Genomic DNA, 21,423 nt, shown 5'->3' on the forward strand with positions numbered 1-21,423 from the left:
AACCAAGGGAGGGGGATACAGACAAAAATTAAAACAACACGCAACAATACATAATTTAAAACACACAACAGTCATACCATTCGAGAAGTGGGTAGAAGCTTTTTAGCCCCAGGCCTGTCAGTATAGCCAGGTTTTAAGGGCTTTGCGGAAGGTCTGGAGGGTGGTGAGGGTTCGAATCTCCACGGGGAGTTCGTTCCAGAGGGTCGGAGCGGCCACAGAGAAGGCTCTCCTCCGGGTAGTCGCCAGTCGACACTGGCCGGCGGATGGAATTCGGAGGAGGCCTAATCTGTGGGATCTAATCGGTCTAGAGGAGGTAATTGGCAGCAGGCGGTCTCTCAAAAATTCAATCAAGTTGAATTTTAGACGCCATTTTTCTAATAGTTATCTGAATTTTTTTCTTCCTCCCCCCCTGAAAAGCACCATACTTTTTTAGTAGAAATGAAATTAATACTGGGATTGATTAATTGCAATTTTAAATTTACAGAAATACAGCGTGGATGCCAAAATTGACTTACACTGACATTCATCTACAGGAACACTTCTATGTTCTGTATACTCCTAAATGTGTAGTTGTGGTACACACATACACATTAATATACTGTTTTTTAGGGGATCCTGGCACTGTAAAGTTTGAGAGATCTTGGTTGTGGGCAAATACAAATGCTGGAATAAATACCTTTTTAGTCTGATAGATATTTGGAATGTTGAGAGCGTGTCAATGGGCAGTTCTTGCAATATAGCCTTCCTCTAGGGTTCAGCAACAGCTGGAAATGGTCACTCATAAAACATTTGCTTATTAAAAGAAAAGCCAATAAGGTTCTACTACCAACTGTTTCCAGTCCCCTCTCCTCTCCCCTGTCTGCTTCCTTACCCCCCAAAGGCTATCTACCATACCGGTTCTGTCTTCACATCACATTAGTCTGTGTGTAGCTGGACATGCAGCTAAACCCATCTCTCCTCCAATAAAATAGACTGTGTGCGTAGATTTGAATGCTTTATTGAAGAACAGGATATGGTGAAAACGGGGAAAACAGGAATACATACAATGAGAATCAAATAGAAGCTAGCCAGCATTGAGTTACTGCTGAACATAACAATTAATAAATACAAGCAATCTAAATCTCACCAGCAATGCTTTGTGTGTGGAATGTTGTTCTTGGATGACCACATGCCACAAATTAAGATGAATTTTTCTTTGTGCTTCTGCCTTCTCCAAATGCTAAAGGAAATGGAATCTGGCTTCTCAGTGTGCACTTGTTTTGAGAGTCCGGGCTGATGAGTAAAGAGGTGGCGTCATCTTCAAATCATATACTTGGTATTTGTCCCTCCAGCCATTAGATGGGGCTAGAGAACAACCACAGTATATAAAGATAGTATGTTGGGCAATGTTCCCTCTATTTATTTTTTCAGTATGCATGGAAAAGTATAGTGTTTGAGCGGCACATTTTCATGCCTGAGCTCCTGAATTTTTACTGCCCGGTAGCTGCCCAATCCCCCCCCCCCGCATTTTCCCAACCCCTTCCAGACCTTGATCTCTGTGTAGTTGGAAGTTGGGTGGGGAGTTGTTTGCGGAGAAGGCTCAGCCATTCCTCCTTCATACCCTGAAGTTCATTCCAGCGGCCGTCCAAGAGAGGCTTCCAGAGGGAGTGCCAGTCAGAGAAGTTTGGCCGGAGGGAGAAAGAGTCTCTCTTAGGATGGTGGAGCTGTTTGAAGGGCCGTCTGAACATTCCCAGAGGGGCTCTTCAGCTCCGCCTGGCTCTCTCTACAAAATGCTTGGCTGAAGCCCGAAGGGCACTGGAAATGGAGCCTCTCGGGGCTGCTGAATCCTTTGACTGCGGGGGCAGCAGAGGGAGCCTCGGTGGGGCTGAACACTTTTGGCTAATGGGGAGGAAGAGCACCCTCTGTGGGAAAACATGTTTCCTCTTAATAAAATCACTGTGCGGCAGTTGGAAACTGCTACGTGGCGTTTTCTTGTCAGGTGCGCGCCGCGCAGCTTAGAGGGAACATTGATGTTGGGGCATATTTGTCCCTCCGACCAATAGATGGGGCTAGAGAGCAACAACAGTGTATAAAAGTTGTATGCTGGTGCATGACAACATCAATTAATTTTGTCTTGATTGCTGGTCAGAAGAACCAGCTTTCAGCTAAGTATTTTCATACAGGCGGTCTGTGATTTACAACAGTTCACTTAGTAACCATCCAAAGTTACAACGGCATGGAAAAAAAATGACTTATGACCATTTTTCACACTTGCAGCATCCCCATGATCACATGATCAAAATTTGGATGCTTGGCAACTGACTCATATTTATGACGGTTGCAGTGTCCCGGGGTCCTGTGATCACTTTTCGTAGCCTTCTGCCAAGCAAAGTCAATGAGAAAGTCATATTCACTTAACAAGTGTCTTACTATCTTAACTACGGCAGTGATTCACTTAACAACTGTGGCAAGAAAGTTCATAGGGCAAAGCTCACTTAACAAATGTCTCACTTAGCAATAGAAATTTTGGGCTCAATTGTGGTCATAAGTCAAGGATTACCTGTACTGCCTCCAGATTGTACTTTCTGATATTATCCATGGGTCCCAGAGACAGTCTTCAATATAAATTAATATGAATGCTGATTCTGCTTTGTAGCTTGCCATGTTTCCATTTAATACTTTTAAAAAGGATGGAAAATCTAACGGGAACCTACAGATAACTGGTGTATTGGTTCTAAGGATACAATATTGCGGAGCCCAACCTGAACAAAGCTGTTCTGTTCTCCATCAATAAAAATAAACAACAGGGCATCCTAAAACATTGGTTAGAATTGAAGCTAAGGTGATGGAGTGGGCAGAGATGGCAAGATTGACCGTTTTAATTAAATAGAAGGATTTATCTAGTTTTGTTTCTACGTGGAACTGCTTCTGGACTTTGTGCTCGAAATTGAACAAGTGAAACTTTGATTTTAGGTTTTGATGACTAGATTAATTTTGTTATAGAAATAGTTTGAAATAGAAATGTAAAGCAAAGGGCTGAGATTGTAGCTTTTTTGGTGTAGTTTACTGCACTGAAAAAGTCAGACCTCAACTATTTTTTCTTTCCTTTTCTTTGCACTTCTTTCTTCTTTATCTTTCCTGACTTTTGTTTCTAGTTGCATTTTATACCATAACACACTTTAATAAAATATTAAATGGAGCTAATCCTTTTGACAAATACTCCTTGATATTCTTCTGCTTTCTGTATTTTTATAGTTCAATTACAGTTTTATCAGAATTAATTGAAACTATTTCCACTCCTAACCTACCAATAATATGGGTTGCAATTATGGGGGAAGAGAGAATTTAGAATTTGTCCTTTCAGATCCACAACAGGTCCTTAATGTTCTTTCTGTAGCACTTAATTTTCTTGACTTCTGAGACATTGTACATGCCTATCTTCCAGAATATTTGATGATTAGTATGGAGACCAGTAATTTTTAGTAGTTATGGAAAACACACATGCACAAGCATACATGAGTGATTGCTACGTTAATTGTAAATAGACAAAAGAGGATGCAGGTCAAATGATGGGGGATTTTAGATTACTCAGATGAACTACCCATAGTTTCCACTGGAAAAGACTCCAGGATGTGAAGTCCTAAAAAGCCACAGAATCATTGTGGATCTGGAGAGGATAGAAAGCAAAGCAGGATTAGGCATAGGAGATCACCACAAAATACCAAATACCACGAAGATCGATCGTGAAAGGAAGATACAAAGAATTTCCTTGCAATTGTCAAGAAAATGACATGGATAACTCAGAGGAGACTTTAACTTTTAATTGTGAATTATATGTTACACATATGTTATTTCTCACCAAACTCCTGTTTCACATTGCCTATATATTACTGTTTTTTAAATGCTGTTATCAGCCTTCTCCAGATGGGTATCCACTTGTTTTATGATACAGCTCCACAAGTCCTGTTGGCTTAATTGTCAGTTTAAGTGGACTATTAATGTTTGATAAGGAGTGTATTCTGTTCAGCACTACTTTGGATTTGTACCAATGGAAAACAAAATGCGTTCATTTCTGGACCATCAAGTATCAACTGATTTCTATGGAAACTGGTGCAATATTGTTCATAGTTTCATTGCATTTAGAAGATCTTTGAATTTCTTGCCTGTTTAATTATGGCAGTTGCAGAAGATCTTTAATTTGCAAGGCCAAGAGCCATCTTTGGTGAGATGGAAAGCTATATAAATTTGATTAATAAATCATAAATAAGTTGCTTTTATTTATTTTTGACGGGGGGGGGTAAAGGAAAATTGCCAATAATTGAGATAGATACCAATTTTGTTTCTTAAAATAAGTTTGGGCAATTTCACAGAATCCTGATTTCAATATGATTTTTCTTTTAGGTAAATATATACAAGTGAAACTCGAAAAATTAGAATATTGTGCAAAAGTTCATTTCTTTCAGTAATGCAACTTAAAAGGTGAAACTAATACATGAGATATACTCATTACATGCAAAGCAAGATAGTTCAAGCCGTGATTTGCCATAATTGTGATGATTATGGCTTACAGCTCATGAAAACCCCAAATCCACAATTTCAGAAAATTAGAATATTACATGCAATCAATAAAACAAGGATTGTACCTAGTATAATATCGGACCTCTGAAAAGTATAAGCATGCATATGTACTCAGTACTTGGTTTGGGCCCCTTTTGCAGCAATTCCTGCCTCAATGCAGCGTGATATGGAAGCTATCAGCCTGTGGCACTGCTGAGGTGTTATGGAAGACCAGGATGCTTCAATAGCAGCCTTCAGCTCTTCTGCATTGTTTGGTCTCATGTCTCTCATCTTTTTCTTGGCAATGTCCCATAGATTCTCTATGGGGTTCAGGTCAGGCGAGTTTGATGGCCAATCAAGCACAGTAATCCCACGGTCATTGAACCAGGTTTTGGTGCTTTTGGCAGTGTAGGCAGGTGCCAGGTCCTGCTGGAAAATGAAGTCAGCATCCCCATAAAGCTCCTCTGCGGAAGGAAGCATGAAGTGCTCCAAAATCTCCTGGTAGACGGCTGCATTGACCCTGGACTTAATGAAGCACAAGTGGACCAACACCAGCAGATGACATGGCTCCCCAAATCAAAACAGACTGTGGAAATTTCACACTGCACTTCAAGCATCTTGCAGTGTGTGCCTCTCCATTCTTCCTCCATACTCTGGATCCTTGGTTTCCAAATGAGATGCAAAAGTTGTTCTCATCAGAAAAGAGGACTTTGGACTGCTGAGCAACAGACCAGGTCTGTTTTTCTTTAGTCCAGGTAAGACGCTTCTGACATTGTTTTTCAGGAGCGGCTTGACACGAGGAATATGACATTTGAAGCCCATGTCCAGGATCCGTCTGTGTGTGGTGGCTTCAGCCTCAGTCCACTCCTTGTGAAAGTCCCCAACACTTTTGAATGGCCTTTTCCTGACAATCCTCTCCAGGCCGCGGTCATCCCTGCTGCTTGTGTACCTTTTTCTTCCACACTTTTCCCTTCCACATAACTTTCTATTAATATGCTTTGATATAGCACTTTGGGAACATCCAACTTCTTTTGCAATGACCTCTTGAGGCTTTCCCTCCTTATGGAGGGTGTCAATGATGGTTTTCTGCACAACTGTCAGGTCAGCAGTCTTTCGCATGATTGTGATTCCTACTGCACCAGACTGAGAGACCATTTAAAGGCTCAGGAACCCTTTGCAGGTGTTATGGCTTAATTAGCTGATTAGAGTGGGACACTTTGAGCCTAGAATATTGCACCTTTTCACAATATTCTTATTTTCTGAGATTGTGGATTTGGAGTTTTCATGAGCTATAAGCCATAATCATCACAATTATGACAAATCACGGCTTGAACTATCTTGCTTTGCAAGTAATGAGTCTATCTCACATATTAGTTTCACCTTTTAAGTTGCATTACTGAAATAAGTGAACTTTTGCATGATATTCTAATTTTTTTTGACTTTCACCTGTATTTTAAAACTGTGAAAGATTGTATATCTTTATTCCGGTCTGCTATATTTTTTTTCTCATAACAAAATGCAGGGAGCATCTCAGTAAAGCTGAAATGGTTTGAATAAAGTTTTGCTTTGGAGCATAAATTAAGTAGTTGCTTCTCAACTAGAAACCCATAGCAAGCAACAGAAAAAGGAAGATCTTGCCCGGGTTGCACATTTTCTTGGCCGCACTTGCTGAAAATTTATACTATTTTGTTTTGTTTTTAAACATACACTACTTGAATTTCTTTTTCTTAGTTAAAAAAAACTTGAGCTGGTGGGAAAATAAAGCTGTCTTCAAAGAATCTCAGTGTTATTGTCTGAACCCTTCATATAGCCTTCCCCTACACTTGATGTTTTGCTGATACATTGCACTGCACTTCTCATCAAAAACCACGTTTAGCGGAGGTGATGGGCTTGAAGTCCAATCCAGGGACCAAAATCCCATATTGGGAGGGTAGAGAAAAATATCATCAGGAAACATCCGAAGTAATTTTTTCCCTTTGAAAGAAAAGTAATCCATCCGCGTTTTGGTTCCTCAGGATAAGAGAGATCTGAAATTAGAAAAGAGCAGTCCAAGAGCAGCTGCTGGTGAAAGGTGATTACAGCTTATTTCAAGGCCATTTCCTGCATGCCAGCGATAGGACAGTAAACAAACGCCTCTTCAGAAGGACAAAAAAAACCAGGCAGGAGCTGATGTGTGGAAGGAAAGGGTCATTACAGGGTCTTCTTCTGACTGGCAAGAGGAAGTGCTTGATCACGGGGCCCTGGGAATCCAAAGCAAGCATGCTTGTGAGGAGCTGTGCTCAGCCACTTGCTCTTCTGAAGTCTTCTTTTTTTAGTGTCCTTCCCACCATGTATCTAATCAGAGAACTTCTTTGCTTCTTTTGTTACTCCTTCTGCATAACAATAGCACTTATATAATGCTTTCACAGCACTTTACAACCCTCTCTAAGCGGTTTACAGAATCAGCATATTGCCCCCAAATAATCTGGGTTCTCATTTTATCGACCTCAGAAGGATGGAAGGCCAAGCCAGTAAGAATCGAACTGCCAAATTCTGCCAGTCAGCAGAATTAGCTTGCAGTACTGCATTCTAACTACTGGGCTGCCATGGCTCTTCACCATGGATGGTTGTGCTTTGTGTGTCTACTCTTTTGCAAGGTGGAATTGACATTCCTAAGGCTATCAGCTTATAAGAGGACACGGTGGCTAAGACGCTGAGCTTGTCGATCAGAAAGGTAGGCCGTTACTTGTCCTGGCTTCTGCCAACCTAGCAGTTCGAAAGCATGTTAAAATGTAAGCAGAAAAATAGGGACTACTTGGTGGGAAGCTAACTGCGTTCCATGCGCCTTTGGCATTTAGCCATGCTGGCCACACAACCACAGAATTGTCATCAGACAGCGCTGGCTCTTTGGTTTAGAAACGGAGATGAGCACCGCACCGTCCCCTAGAGTCGTGAATGACTAGCACCTATGTGTGAGGGGAACCATTACCTTTAAGGCTCAGGAGATCCAGGTGTGGCTTGACCCCTTTCCCTCTTGCCAGTTGATATCCCATGGAGGCTAACCACAGGACCATTCAAAAGTGGTAGCAATAGCACCTAGACTTATATACCACTTCACAGTGCTTTACAGCCCTCTCTAAGCGGTTTACAGAGTCAGCATATTGGGTCCTCATTTCACTGACCTCGGAAGGATGTGAATCGAACTATTGGCAGTCTAACCACTGCGCCATCATGGCTCTTTGCTGCCTTTCTGCTCTTTCTCCAAGTTCCCATTATGATGCCATCTGTTTTTGCCGTTCTAAATTGTTTCCCTGCCAAACCTCTGATCTGATGGAGAGTTTACTTGGTGCCGAGTTTTATCTTGGTTGCGGTCAGAACATGTGAAGAAGCTGTAAAAGCTTTGCAGGCATTCTGAAATAGTAGTAGGCAGAACACTAAAAAGCATTTAGAATAGTAAACTTGCAGGGAACAAATCCCTTCATCTATTAAGGTTTTGAAGAGACCAAGCAAGAAAAGAGAATTTGAAACAGTTAAGTCTCTTACACGGTTTCCATGAATGTTCTTCATCATATATTTCTATAGTGCCCTCTTGGTGATTTGGCATTGGGGAAGAGGGGTCCATCTCATTGCCAATTTGAAGATGTCATTGTTCTCAGGAGTTCAAAGTGTAGGTTGGCAAGGACAATTGTGACACTTGCAGGGGTGGCTGTGGCTTCCCTGCTTTATGGAAAGCAGCTTCAGAGCCTTGTGGTTCTGTGATTACTTGCTATCCCATAGGCCCGTGATAGCGAACCTATGGCATGCATACCGCAGGTGGCATGCAACCCCCCCGCCTGTCATGCATGCACACGCATGCATGGCAAAGACCCTGAAATAAGCTATGTGGCGGGAGGCACACACACATGCGCAGTGGAGCTGAGCTGGGGCGATGGTTCGCATGCCCGCAGAAAGGGCTCCGATTGCCACCTGTGGCGTGCGTGCCCTAGGTTCACCATCACGAGCTTAGTGCAGTTGATAAGTAATCAGTGGCTAAGCTGGGTCCTTGATCCCAAATGGGTTTAAATACACTGAGTTCTCCCTCCCTAGCCTTCCATCTGTAAAGAGAGAGGAGCTACTGACTTACTTTGTATGACTTTTGTGAGAAAATGAGAATATAGATGAGAAGCTTTCTGGATGCGGGGAGAGAGCATAGTTAGATAGACTTGATCATTGGTCTCTTGATTTGCAAACATCACTTAGGGGTATGAGGCATCATGGGGAATGGAGCCCCAAGAAAGCTGCCCCTTATCCCCTCCTCCCATTCAGATCTTGGACTCCCGAGAGGAGGCTCCTATTTCTTTCTGTGTCCAAACAGGCCTCAAGAAGTACTTGTTGCACTGCTCTTATTTCCTGCCTGTCTTTCAGATGGGTAGGATCGGTTCTGCAAGATCTCATGGGCTTCACGGTCATCTCCCCCCCTCCTTTCCAAAAGGATTGTGTAAGAGACAATAACTTTATTCTTACAGTGGAAAAGTCCCTCCCTCTCTTTCTCTCTCTCCCCCCCCCCCAATTCTTGGCTTGTGGGCTTAGCACAATGCCCTCTTAAGAAGCAGTGAAAGGGGAGAGGCCGAGAGCTGCTTTTTCCAAGCAAAGTGGGGGCAGCGGGAGCCTTTTCGCTTCGTTTGCAGTGAATGTGGAGCAGAAGCCCTTCCTCCTGCAGCTGTAGAATAGAACTCACTTTCGCAAGAACAAGGGAGCTGTGACCTCAACTAGCACCAATTATTCCTTAGAAAATCTTTAGAGACCCTACCCATCCATGGCCTTTGGAGCAGCACAGATTGCCTGCTGTTGCCCTGGGAATGAGCTGAGCTCATTTGGAGCCTTTCTCTGTTGATCAAACAATATCACAAAATGCTTCAGGCTTTCTGATTGATGTCCACTGCTGCCGTCATCATAAAATCTCTCCACTGTCTCTTGTGCCTCCCAAGAGATTGCCTTAACAAAGCACTGTGTGTTTTGACCATCTCAAAAAGAGGGGTTTGCTGATTTCCCCTGGTTTGATAACTCATTTTTACTGCTTTGGTTTGCTTGCTTGCTTTTTATTTTTATTTTGGTAAAATGAAAGAAAAAAGAAAAGCAAATGTAACAAAACAAAATAGCACATGAATCTATGTTTCAGGTACTATATAACTGTGATGCCAAACCTATGGCATGTGTGCCACAGGTGGCACATGGAGCCATCTCTGAGGACACGCGAACCATTGCCCTAGGTCAACTGCAGCGTGCATGTTCATGCTGGCCAGCTGATTTTTGGCCTTTGAAGGGCCTCCAGAGGGCGGGTGAGGTCGTTTTTGCTCTCCCCAAGCTTCAGGAAGGTCTTCTACTGGGCCTACTGGAAGTTCGGAAATGGGCCATTTCTGGCTTCCGGAGCGCCTTTGGGGGGAGGCAGTTTTCAGCAAAACCTCAGAAGCCTGGGGAGGGCAAAAAAATGACCTACCAGGCCTACCTATGGGCCATTTCTGGCCTCCAGAGGCTTCAGTGAAGCCTGCTAGGCCCAAAATGGGATGGGGGGGTGTCATGCGCTCATGCGTGGGGGAGATGTAGGGGGGGATTGAGTTATAGATGTGGCCACCCGAGCCAAAAAAGATTAGCCATCACTGCTATATAGTCTAGATTACGGTTTTTCTGTTTTAATGTTTGTGGAAGATATGGCATGGAATGAGAGGTGGATTTCACCTAAGTTTACTACCAGTTCGCCCCGCACGGTTTGCACGCATGCGCACATCATGGAAAACGTGGCTAAATAGGACAGCATAGAGCCGGGGCGGAGGGGCGGACCCAACCGCAGGTCACCACTCCAGGTTCGCCTGTACCGGCTGAATACCACCTCTGCATGGAATGGATAAATACATGCATAGAAGTGAAGTGGAGTTGTAATTATGAATGAAAGGGCTTACCATCCAAGGAAATTCCCTGACTTACGGGATACAAGGGAAACCAATTTATGGAGGAGCCAAGGATTTGATGCCACCCTGATACTGGTGAGATAAGATGTGGTGAATATATGATGTAGTAAAGTAGGAGGGCAGAGTAAATGGTGTTGCCTGCTTGCTGGCCTTCTCTTGCTGAAGGAGTGAGTTGTTTGGTTGCAGTTGTATAAGAGGGAGTAAGTGAAGCGTAATTATTCATGTCGGGAGATGGAACCCAAGTGATAGAGAAAGTAATCCTATCTTGGTTGTAATGGGTTGGGGAGGATAAAGCAGGAGCAGGGGAGCAAGGCAAGCCCTTTTAGGAGAGCCAACAGTTTGATTTCAGGCCCCTGTTTCATCTGGTAGCCGCTGTGTATTGATGGCCTGTGATCTTAGTTTGTCGATGGTAAAAGTGAAAGTGCAAGGAGCATAAATCCTTCCATTCCTCACCATCCAGCTGAAGAAGCTTCTTGGATGAGAAGGGAAACGTCTTCAAAGAAAAACTAGAAAGTCCAGTTGCCTCTTGAAAAAAGCACCTTTGGGACAACCATGACCTGGATGATTGAGAATCTCCATGGACATTTTGAAACCGTCATTTTACTGCTACATAATTTAATTATGAGTTGTGTTTTGTTGTAGAACTGTTTAGGGTTTTTTCCCATTCATTTATTCAATTTCTATAGCCACCCACCTCAAACTAATGATTCTCGCCATCTCTGTGGTGCCTTCATTTATTATGAATTGGTGGCATGTACATGAAATTGATGGCATATAAATTTCATAATAAATGTGTCCTTGTATGAATTGTTGCAATGTCGTTTGTGAATGCATATGAAAGTAGGAATCTGAAGTCTCTTGATAATTTTATGTTATTCTCCAGTGAGTGGTGATAAAGAACAAATCAGCGATGAGTTTGGAGAAAATTGTACAATATTGTGAATGAATGAGGGAAAATTTATCCCATTACATTACATGAAAGGATGTTTGAGGATGACGTAGGAGAGCTAGAAAAAGTGATAGGCCCATTCAGAAGCTCAAGAATGAATAGGAGGGGTAACTAGTATATTTCTGCTTAGAAAAGGTGATTGTTTAGAATCACATTGTTTTGTTCAGAATACATGATTTGAGTATTAATCTGTATGTACACATGGAGGAATAATGATATAAAATAATAAAATTAAGAGAATTAATATAGGATACAAGTGTAATAGGGATGCGGTGGCTCAGTGGCTAAGATGCTGAGCTTGTCAATCAGAAGGTTGGCAGTTCAGTGGTTCGAACCCTAGCACCGCGTAATGGAGTGAGCTCCCATTACTTGTCCCAGCTTCTGCCAACCTAGCAGTTCGAAAGCATGTAAAAATGCAAGTAGAAAAATAGGAACCATCTTTAGTGGGAAGGTAACAGCGTTCTGTGCACCTTTGGCATTTAGTCATGCCGGCCACATGACCACGGAGATGTCTTCGGACAGCGCTGGCTCTTCGGCTTTGAAACAGAGATGAGCACCACCCGTTAGAGTCAGGAACAACTAGCACATATGTGCGAGGGGAATCTTTACACTTTACAAGTGTAATGAGAGATTTTGAATGTTAGATGGAGTATTGTTTGGTGGTAGAAAAAGTGGATCATTGAGATAAAAAAGTAGGCGGGAAAGAAAGAAAGTGAAAAAGTAGATGAATTTTTAGTGAAAGTATAAGTGTAGAGTCTACCAGAATGAATGAAAAAGTCAAACATTGTGAATATGTTGAAAAATTGTAGGTCTACAGATGATATACCAGAGAAATGTTATGAGAGCCAAATAGGGTACAAAGGGGGTGTAACTGTGTGACTTTATTATCTGTGTGTATTGTGCATCTGTGTCTTGACAATTGGAAGAATGTTGTTATTATTCTCCTATCCAAAAGGAAAGGTAGCAAGTGTGAATGCAAGTATTACAAGTGACTCGCTTTGCTAAGTATACCTGGGAAACTGCTGAAATTCTGATTGAATGGGTGGAAGAGGTGCCAATGTATAAAGTTCTGGAAATGCTGACGGATGGATGGCAGAGCAGATATTTGCTCTTCTGCAGGTCATTGAGAAAAATTTATTAGGTTTATTGATTTATTAAAATATTTGACAATAAGAATAATGCTGAATTGTTTTCTGCAAATACAAGGTTCAAGATATGATGCCCTATAAAATATGTTGGGAATCCACTTGTGTGATTTCTTGGTACCCTGGCTGTGGAGAGTAATAGGAATTGTAATGCCAACACATCTGGGCAGCACTGAATTGGAGAAGGCTATTTTGAATTGTTAGATGCAGCAACAGACTCTCCTGGGAAATAGTTTTGTTTCTTTTGTTGAGAAATTTTGAAGCAAGAGTGGGATTGCTGTTTCTTGGGGTTGCGATAGCTGTTGAAAGATTTTCCAGCTCTGATTCGATTACCATATTTTTCAGACTAGAAGATGCACTCCCCCCCCCCAAAGTGTGTGAAGATGTTGTTAAGTAAGCTCCCAGTTGGGAGAGCGAGTACGTTCAGCGAAGCGTTGTGAGACTTGTGTTGGAGAACAAACAAACCAGCATAAAGAGACACTGCAGTTTAAATAGGCTTTTACTTTCGTGGAAATAGAGGTATCAGAGTCCATCAAACAGTCCAAGTCATACACGGATAATTCAATCAGTCATCAATGTCTTTCAGTTAGGGGATAATCCAAATAACATAGTCCAGTATCATATAATCAGTTCAGTATCAGAGTTTGCTAGCAGTTGCAAAACCCAACCGTTAGATTATATTCCTAACAAATGTCTGTGTGTCTTATGGAGCAAATATTATGGCAGGGGGAGGGGAGTTTGTGTGGCGCTGATCACCGTCTATTGCTGCCTATTGCCGCCATTGCTATCCGTTCATGGCAATTGGTGAACAGGCTGCAGAGGCAGTGAACAGCGTTGGCGAACAGGCCACGGTGGCAAATGCGGCCGTAGTGAGTGGGCTGCAGCGGCGGTGAATGGGCCACGGCAGGCGCAAACGGGTGGTGGAGGCAGAAGCAGATTTTTTTTCTTGTCTTCCTCCTTTAAAGCTAATGTCTGTCTTATAGTCTGAAAAATACAGTAGGTCTTTTAAAGTATTCTCTGGAGTCTGTCAATCTCCCTCTTGTGCTATTGGAGATTTGGAAAGAAGTTAGTGCTGTATTTTCTCCCAATCAACACAACAGAGTGTCCATCATTCAATGGCTAAAAGACATTCATGACACACTTTCAGCAATTGGGCAGAAAAGCCACAAACATTAAATTACCCTTTGAGCAACGTTTGGCTCTGTGAAAGATGCTGTGCTATGAATTGTATTGTTGCTTGGATAGAAAGTATTCCTTCAACCTATGGTATTTTAACAGGTTTGCTTGCCAAATTCAGCTCTCCAAACACTGACAAAATAGGAAGACATATGTAGCCTCTTCAGAGTAGCAAATCATGACTGTTATTACATTACGGCCCTATTGATTCATACAATATACTTAGCTCGGTTTTAGGGCTGCGGGGTAAAGCAGGACTTCAAAACCAAGTTATCTGAGGCAGTCATCTAACCTTGAGAGATTAGTTTTAGCTTCAAGAAGGTCTGGGTTTGTTTGAGCTAAATTAACTCCCCCAGGTTCTCTCCAATTACTTATCTGAAGAGTAACTGATCCTTCTAATAACCATGAGTGAGATGAAATTCTGTCAAGGTCCTGCAAAGATGCAGTTTCCTAGGCTCTCTGTCTCAGTGGACATTTGGATTGACAGACAAAAACATCTCTTCAGCCCTTCATGGAGACAAAAATAGGTATAAATGGGTGTGGAAAGGTTGGTACAATTATCATTCCTCTATTATTATAAAGTCTTCAAAATCTGAAAGATCTGCTTCCTGCTTATAGTAAGCAGCCTGAAGACAAGGGAATCTTGAAGTTCTTTCTCACTTTCTCACCTCTTTCTGTGCTAAGCAAGGTGAAGAACAGCTGCAGATTGTGGGTCTAGCTAGTCTAAAGAAAAGAATAATTAGGGGTGACATGATTGCAGTATTTCAGTATTTAAAGGGCTGCCGCAAAGAGGAGGGGGTCAAATTATTCTCCAAAGAACTAGAGGGCAGGACAAACAATAATAGTTGGAAACTGATAAAAGAGAGAAGCAACATGGAACTAATGAGAAGCTTCCTAACAGTGAGGACAATTAACCAGAGGGACAGCTTTGCCTTCAGAAATCGTGGGAGTTTCGTCACTGGAGGTTTTTAAGAAGAAACTGGACAGTCACTTGTTTGAAATGTTATAGGGTCTCCTGCTTGAGCAGGGGACTGGACTAGAAAACCTCCAGCTCTATTATATCCTAATTATTATTCTAATCCAATGTTTCTATAATAGCTTCTCTGGCATTCTCCCCCCCCCCCTGAAGTTTACATTCATACTTCTCTACAACCCCCCTCCCCCAAAGGATGTCTGGAAAGAAGCTATTCTCTTTAGCCAGGAAAATAGAAGAACACCACAAAGATACATCTTGCACTGATGAATATGATGTCATTTATTATGTTAGTGAATAGATGCAATCTGATCTTTTCACATAAAAAGGAGGGAGGGCCCAACTCTCTGCATAGAAAATCTGGGACAAACAGACAAGAACATGGCTGCCTTGAAATTGCCTCTATGTCACAATTGAGGCTGGAACGGTTATGTTTTTAACATTTATTTTCCTTCTAACAAATCCAGATAGATTTTCACACCGATTCATTCAGCAACTGAATGTTATGACATCACTAACCAAAGGGTCCTCATATGTTCAGCCTCCCTGTGTGTTTGTGATTCAGGTGATGGGTGATTGGTTTGCAATTATAACATCACAACATCCTGCAGCCAGGTGATCACTATTTGCAACTTTCCCTGCTTCCTCTCACAAAGTTAATGGGAAAGCCACCAGGAGGTTGCAAATGGGGATCACATTACTGTGGGATGCTGCAACCACACAGAATTCATCTAATAATGGCAACTGGGACTACTAGAACTGTCGTCATGCCTTATGATTACATTGCTTAGCAACAAAGCTTTTGGTCCCAATTACCATCAGTAAGCGAGGACTACTTGTACTTTTAATGGGAGCTCTAAGCATCAAATTGCAAAGAGGAAATTCTGGCAAGATGCAGTCATCGCTTCCAAGCATTTGTAGAAGGAATTCTTGAGTGCAGTTGGATCTTTGGCTTACAGGACAACTACCGCCTATGTAATTATGGGGAGACAACATACTGTAGGTAATCCGGGCCTTTGTATATGCCCAGATAGCTTTGACTATAACCTAGAGCTGTGATGATGAACCTATGGCACGTGTGCCACAGGTGGCACAAAGCATCCTGTCTGTGCGCACACAAGCTGTCACCCTAGTTCAGCAGGCGCGCCTCCCGCGGGCCAGCTGGTTTTCTGGTCTCTGTTGTACATGCGTGGGAGTGGGGCGCATGCCAGGGCGCATGTGGGGAGATCATGCGCACATGCATGTGGGTGGGCATGTGTGGAAGGTGTGCATGCATGCACAGGAATGTGGGGCATGGGGAGGTGTTCATGCGTGGCTGATGGGCGCATGCACGGGGGCTGCGCGCACACACATTCACACGTGCATTTACTCTGAAAAGGTTAGCCATCACTGACCTAGAGCAGGGGTGTCAAACTCAAGGCCCATGGGGCCACCCTGGAAGTTTGTTCCCTAACTTCTGGTTGGGCCATTTTTCGCCTTCCCCAGGTTTCGGGAAAGCCCCTGGAGCCTGGGGAGGCAAAAACTCCCCGCCCCGTATGGGTGGTCATGCACATGCGCGGGGAATTGTGCACACATGCATAGGTGGGTGGGCACGTGTGCAATAGCGCATGCACGCACAATTTTGGCACACCTTTAGAAAAAGTTTAGCCATCACTGACATAGTCTCTGCCAACTGAGCCAACCTGCACCAATATCTCTTCAAGTGCCCCTTTTCTCAAAGTACCTTCTTCGGTTAATTCCCAAAGTGCAGGCTGAGAATCTGTTTAGTTTCAGAGTCTGAAGAATCCGACTGAACTCATTAACCTAGTTTAGTTTTACAACTATAATTGAAATGGGAGCATTTTATGTCAGCGTTGGCAGCAAATTTTCCTACGCCCCCCAGAAGGGGAATAGGATTCAAAAGCAATGGGGAGAAAGGAGGCTGGAATAAAAATGTCAGAGATTACATAATCCTCATCAATGGTTGATTACTGTCTTATCATCAGTGTTTTAAATGGCGCTCTGTTTCCTAAAAGCAATTTCTCCATGGGTAACAGGACAGTTAACAAATTTGTTTCTTACATTTCTTCTGAGCCTAATCACTATCCCTGGCTTTTAATTAACGTAGCTCTTTTTCCAGTCTGTGGGCCCCAGATATGATTGTGCTAAGGATTATAGGAATAAAACAGTGGACCACCCGGAACAAATCAAGTTGGGGAGTTTTCATAGAAAACAACATAAACAGCTACTAAATAATTGTAGCATCTCAAAAGCTGCATTTTGAAGAAGGATGAACCCATAGTATGAATTTAGGAATCTTATTTTCACCCTATTTTATTGAATAAATCACAATTTTATTCAAAATACCGTGTTTTCCAAAATTAAGACAGGGTCTTATTTTCTTTTGACACCCCCCCCGAAATAAGCACCTGGCCTTATTTTTGGGGAGATCTTATTATATTTGAGGTACAGAAGGTGGCAAGTGTGGTCACCTCATGGCTGCTGCTGTGTTGCAATATTTTGGGGGAGGGCTTATTTTAGTGCATGCACTCAAAAGCCCGATTGGACTTATAATCTGGGGAGGTCTTATTTTCACGGAAACTGGGTATAGAAGTGTAAAAAAAATCTACTGGAAATCACAGGACGAAGAACTCAGCTTTTTATGTATGAGTTGTTTTATGTGTTTCTTCCTAGGTGGCCTGAAGCCATGCCAGCTGCTAACACGATGACGGGGAGCGCTGTCCCCAGTGTGGAGAGCAAGCCCGAAGTCATTATTTGCAAAAACATTGAGAGGTGAGTATTCTTAATATTCTGTTTGTGCTGATTTCCAAATGAGGGAAGGGTAAGCAGGTATTTAGGCAGTCCTTGTTTAATGCCCAGTCACTTACAACTATTTGAAGTTACGACAGACTCCCTAATAGTTAGTTACAACCTTTCTTTGAAGCTATGACTGACACAACACATATCCTGAGGTAATGTAGTCATATTTTGGGTGCTTGACAATTGGCTCACATGTGCAACCATTTGTTACCTCATGGTCACATGACAGCATCTTATGATGTTGGTTTTTTTTTTGCTGGCATAAAATGACCATTTGAGAAAATGGATTCCCTTTAACTATCATGGTTTGCTTAACGGCTGCGGGGATTCATGTTACAACCATTGTAAAAATAAAGTCATAAAGTCAGGACACATGAGCCTCTTAATGACTACTATGACTTACAACCAAAGTTTCGAGCTCAATTGTGGTTCTAAGTCAAGGGCTTCTTACTTCCTCCCCCAACTTCTTTTTTTATTCAAAAATACTTAGCCAAATTTTAAACCTTTCCAGAAACATGCACAGATAATGGAATAGGTTCCTGCAATTTACAAGTGCATTCTGTTGACCTCACTTTCACTAAGGCGCTAGTGGGGGATTTATTTTATTGTTTTGCATGGGGGCAGGAGATATCTAATCCCCATATTTATTTCTGCTTTACTGTCATTAATCATGGCTTTAGAAGCTTATCCAGGACATATAATAGGGGAGAAGAGGGAAAATTTAAAAGAGACAGTCAAACTTATTCATAAATTCTTTCTTTTCTTTTTTTTTTGAACCAAGAACCGGATCTGGATTTTGAAAGCTTTGCTAGAAATACAAACCTTCATATTTCAGTACTACACAAACACATGTCTGTCTCAGGCCTTTTGTTATATTAATATGTTTTAACTACTGTGCTAAATTGATCTTTTTCTGTTACTCTGACAGCAGCTTTTATTGTTTATATTTAGGAATGAAACAGACCCCTTATATATTCTAAGCTGTGAAAATAATCATTTTGCATATAATTTTGTATGTTATAAATAGGACATAACTCTTAAAACTGTAATAATAAGTACTCTGTTTCCCCCAGAATAAGCCCTCCCCCAGATAATAAGTCCAATGGGGCTTTTGAGTGCAGGTGCTAAAATAAGCCTTCCCTTGAAAATACGTCCTCCCAAAAAATATTGCAACACAGCATAAGCTATGTTCACCATCTACTGCACCTCAAAATAATAAGACCTCCCCGAAAATAAGGCCAAGTGCTTATTTCAGGGGTTAAAAGAAACTAAGACCCTGTCTTATTTTTGGGGAAACACAGTAATAAATTGCCATTTAAAATCCCTCTCTTTAATATGCCCTCCTTTCAATATATTAACTTGAGGATAAGATTTTAAGAAAATCTCAGCACTGTATTCATCTCTGGAGCTACATATCATTAGTTTAGCCTCAGATAATAAACTGTTAAGTAGAAAGGTTTTCAGTCTAGCTTAAACATACATTTGAAGTCTGTGTGCTCTAGTTTTTATGTGTAAAGGCATGAGTAGTGTCCATACAAATATTTTCTTAATATAGATATCCCATCTAGGACCTCAAAACTAAGATCTTATCTAGGCTTTTCAGAAAGGAGGGTTTTTTGAATAGTTTCCAGATGCCCTCAAGTTAATCGGCTAATATAGGGAAGGGGGAAAATACCAAATAGTTTTATGTTGACAAATGTATTTATTTTTGGCATGAGATTTGGTGTGCTCAAACAAATGGATTTATGCAAGAGTAAATGTGTTTTGCTTTAAGGTGTTTTGTAAATAAATGAAGTGTGCTAGATGTTAATGTTTTGCTGAAAAGATAGAAAAGCACTCCTCTTTGCAAATAAATTTAAATTAGTGGGAAGACAGTAAAAAAAATTGCAGGAAAAACTAATAATTCTACACTCCTGTATCTTTTAAGTTAAAGTGTCATACATTTAATATTCAGCTAAATATTAAATCCAGCTCATGACATCGTACTGAATGACGAATGGCAACCTGTACAATTCTTCTGACCCTTGCCCTTTTTTGCCTAGGATCAGGTTTGCAAGTCTAAATAATCCAGCTGCAAAAACAACATTTTGGGGTGGGCTTTCAAAGCATAATTGGTCGAAGAGTGTTGCCTTCCCAGCCAAGCTCCTGCTGAAAGCAGAACTAGATTCCAGGGCAGAGAGCCCATTGAAAACCGTAGAGAAATTGATGCTGGATCCAAGGCTGGACTGTTTTCAGCAGAATATGCTAAGTCCCAAGATGATCATCGGAGATCCCTCAGTCGATCTCAACATGCGGGAAAGCAGCAGGATTCTAAGGAAGCAAATGGGTGGCTGTCCAAATCTTCGGTCCGTTGGGAAAGTTAGCATGAAAAACAAGCCCTTAAGTATCAAGGACAAGATTTCAGAATGGGAAGGAAAAAAGGAAATTCCAGCTCAGGTGTCCCTGTGGAAGGAGGAGGACCAAAGTGTTAAAGAGGAACCCAGTCCAGTTTTGGGTGTAATGGAGAAGATGGCTAGGCATAGTGTTGCAATGAGAGATGTGGATAATAAGAGGCTCCCGAGTTGCAAGGGGCCAAGCAAGGAGGATGACAGGCATGTTGGAACTTTTAAAAACGCCGGGCAGCATGTTGTAAGGAAAGCTGATGTGAAATCCAGGGAGGAAGAATGTCATTTCAATGTGGGTAAATGTACTGAGTTGAAGGACAGTAAGAAGGAAGTCCAGAAGGAGAACCTATCTGTCTTGAGTCAGGTCAAGAAGCTGGAGCAGGCCTTGAAGTGTGGCTCAGCTGAAGCCCAACCCCAGCTACCAGGTACTTACTATTCTCCACATTGTCTGCAAGAGAAGACGGGAGAGGATCAGGAACCACCTGAAGGCCAGGAAAGTACCAACCGCTTAGAAGTAAGTAAGTGGCTCCTTGGCTTGGACACTGAAGCCAGAGAGCCAATCTTTGGGACTTTGGAAGAGGTGAAAGCATCTTGTGTGAAATGCAGATCTCGCAACGAAGAAAATGTGTACACGGAGCCTGGCTTGCCGGAGAAGAAACCTTTTATCAATCCGCTTCCTAAGCCTCGACGGACTTTCAAACATGAAGGTGAAGAGGGATGGATTCCGCCAGCTCGGAATAAGAGGCTCCTCCCCCCTCTTCCTTCTATTCCACCCCCTCCTCTGCCTTCCTCACCTCCCCCCTCAGCCATTAGTAGGAGGTTGAGGAACGGGAAGCTTAAGGCTAACGCAGATCACAGGTATTACTGTATATACTGATTATATCTGTTTATTTTAGTTCTTTTTAATGAGCAATATAACCTTTTGTGTATTCTGCTACATAAAATGGGGATATACTTCTATTTAAATTTACTTATACCATGCTAGTGGGACTAACAGAATGAATCGAAAACTTCATGAACAGATTTTGAAGAGGGATTTGGAAAGAATGAAAGGTGGGGTGGATTCATGCAGATAGTCTAGGAATTGATCCAAGGCTAAAGAACAGGGGAGAAGGGGGGAAAGGGGAAGTCTCAGAAGCAGCCAGAAATTTTCAGATAGCCAGAGACAAAGAATCTCTTGACATATTGGAGAAAGGAAAGCCATAGCCTAGGAGATTTAAGTTCTGAAGCAAAACTTTTTGAGGGTTGCTTAAAGATGAAGGTAAAGGTTTCCCCGTACATGCTTGCTAGTCGTTTCTGGCTCTAGGGGGCAGTGCTCATCTCCATTTTTAAGTCGAAGAGCTGTCTGAAGACGTCTCCTTGGTCATGTAGCTGGTATGACTAAATGCCAAAGGCTCAGAGAATGCTATTCCCTTCCCACCTTGCATTTTTACATGCTTTCGAACTGCTAAGTTAGCAGAAGCTGGGACAAGTAACAGGAGCTCACTCCGATATGTGGTGCTAGGGATTCGAACCGCTGAACTGCCGATCTTCTGAT

General features: G+C 42.1%; 1 protein-coding gene across 1 annotated transcript in view; it reads left to right on the forward strand.

Annotated features, from left to right (window-relative positions):
- The window catches only part of DENND2A (DENN domain containing 2A), an 88,245-nt gene that overhangs the window by 22,252 nt on the left and 44,570 nt on the right, over nucleotides 1–21,423 (forward strand). Inside the window, exons 2-3 of the mRNA XM_087723004.1 lie at nucleotides 17,377–17,475; nucleotides 19,545–20,744. Coding sequence (XP_087579130.1) covers nucleotides 17,390–17,475; nucleotides 19,545–20,744 — 1,286 coding nt within the window. The 5' untranslated portion in view covers nucleotides 17,377–17,389. The remainder of the gene's footprint in view (nucleotides 1–17,376; nucleotides 17,476–19,544; nucleotides 20,745–21,423) is intronic.

This window comes from Thamnophis sirtalis, unplaced genomic scaffold (genome assembly GCF_051295495.1).
Source record: "Thamnophis sirtalis isolate CommonGarterSnake01/CBP01778 unplaced genomic scaffold, rThaSir2_p1.2 scaffold_9, whole genome shotgun sequence".
Taxonomy (NCBI): domain Eukaryota; kingdom Metazoa; phylum Chordata; class Lepidosauria; order Squamata; family Natricidae; genus Thamnophis; species Thamnophis sirtalis.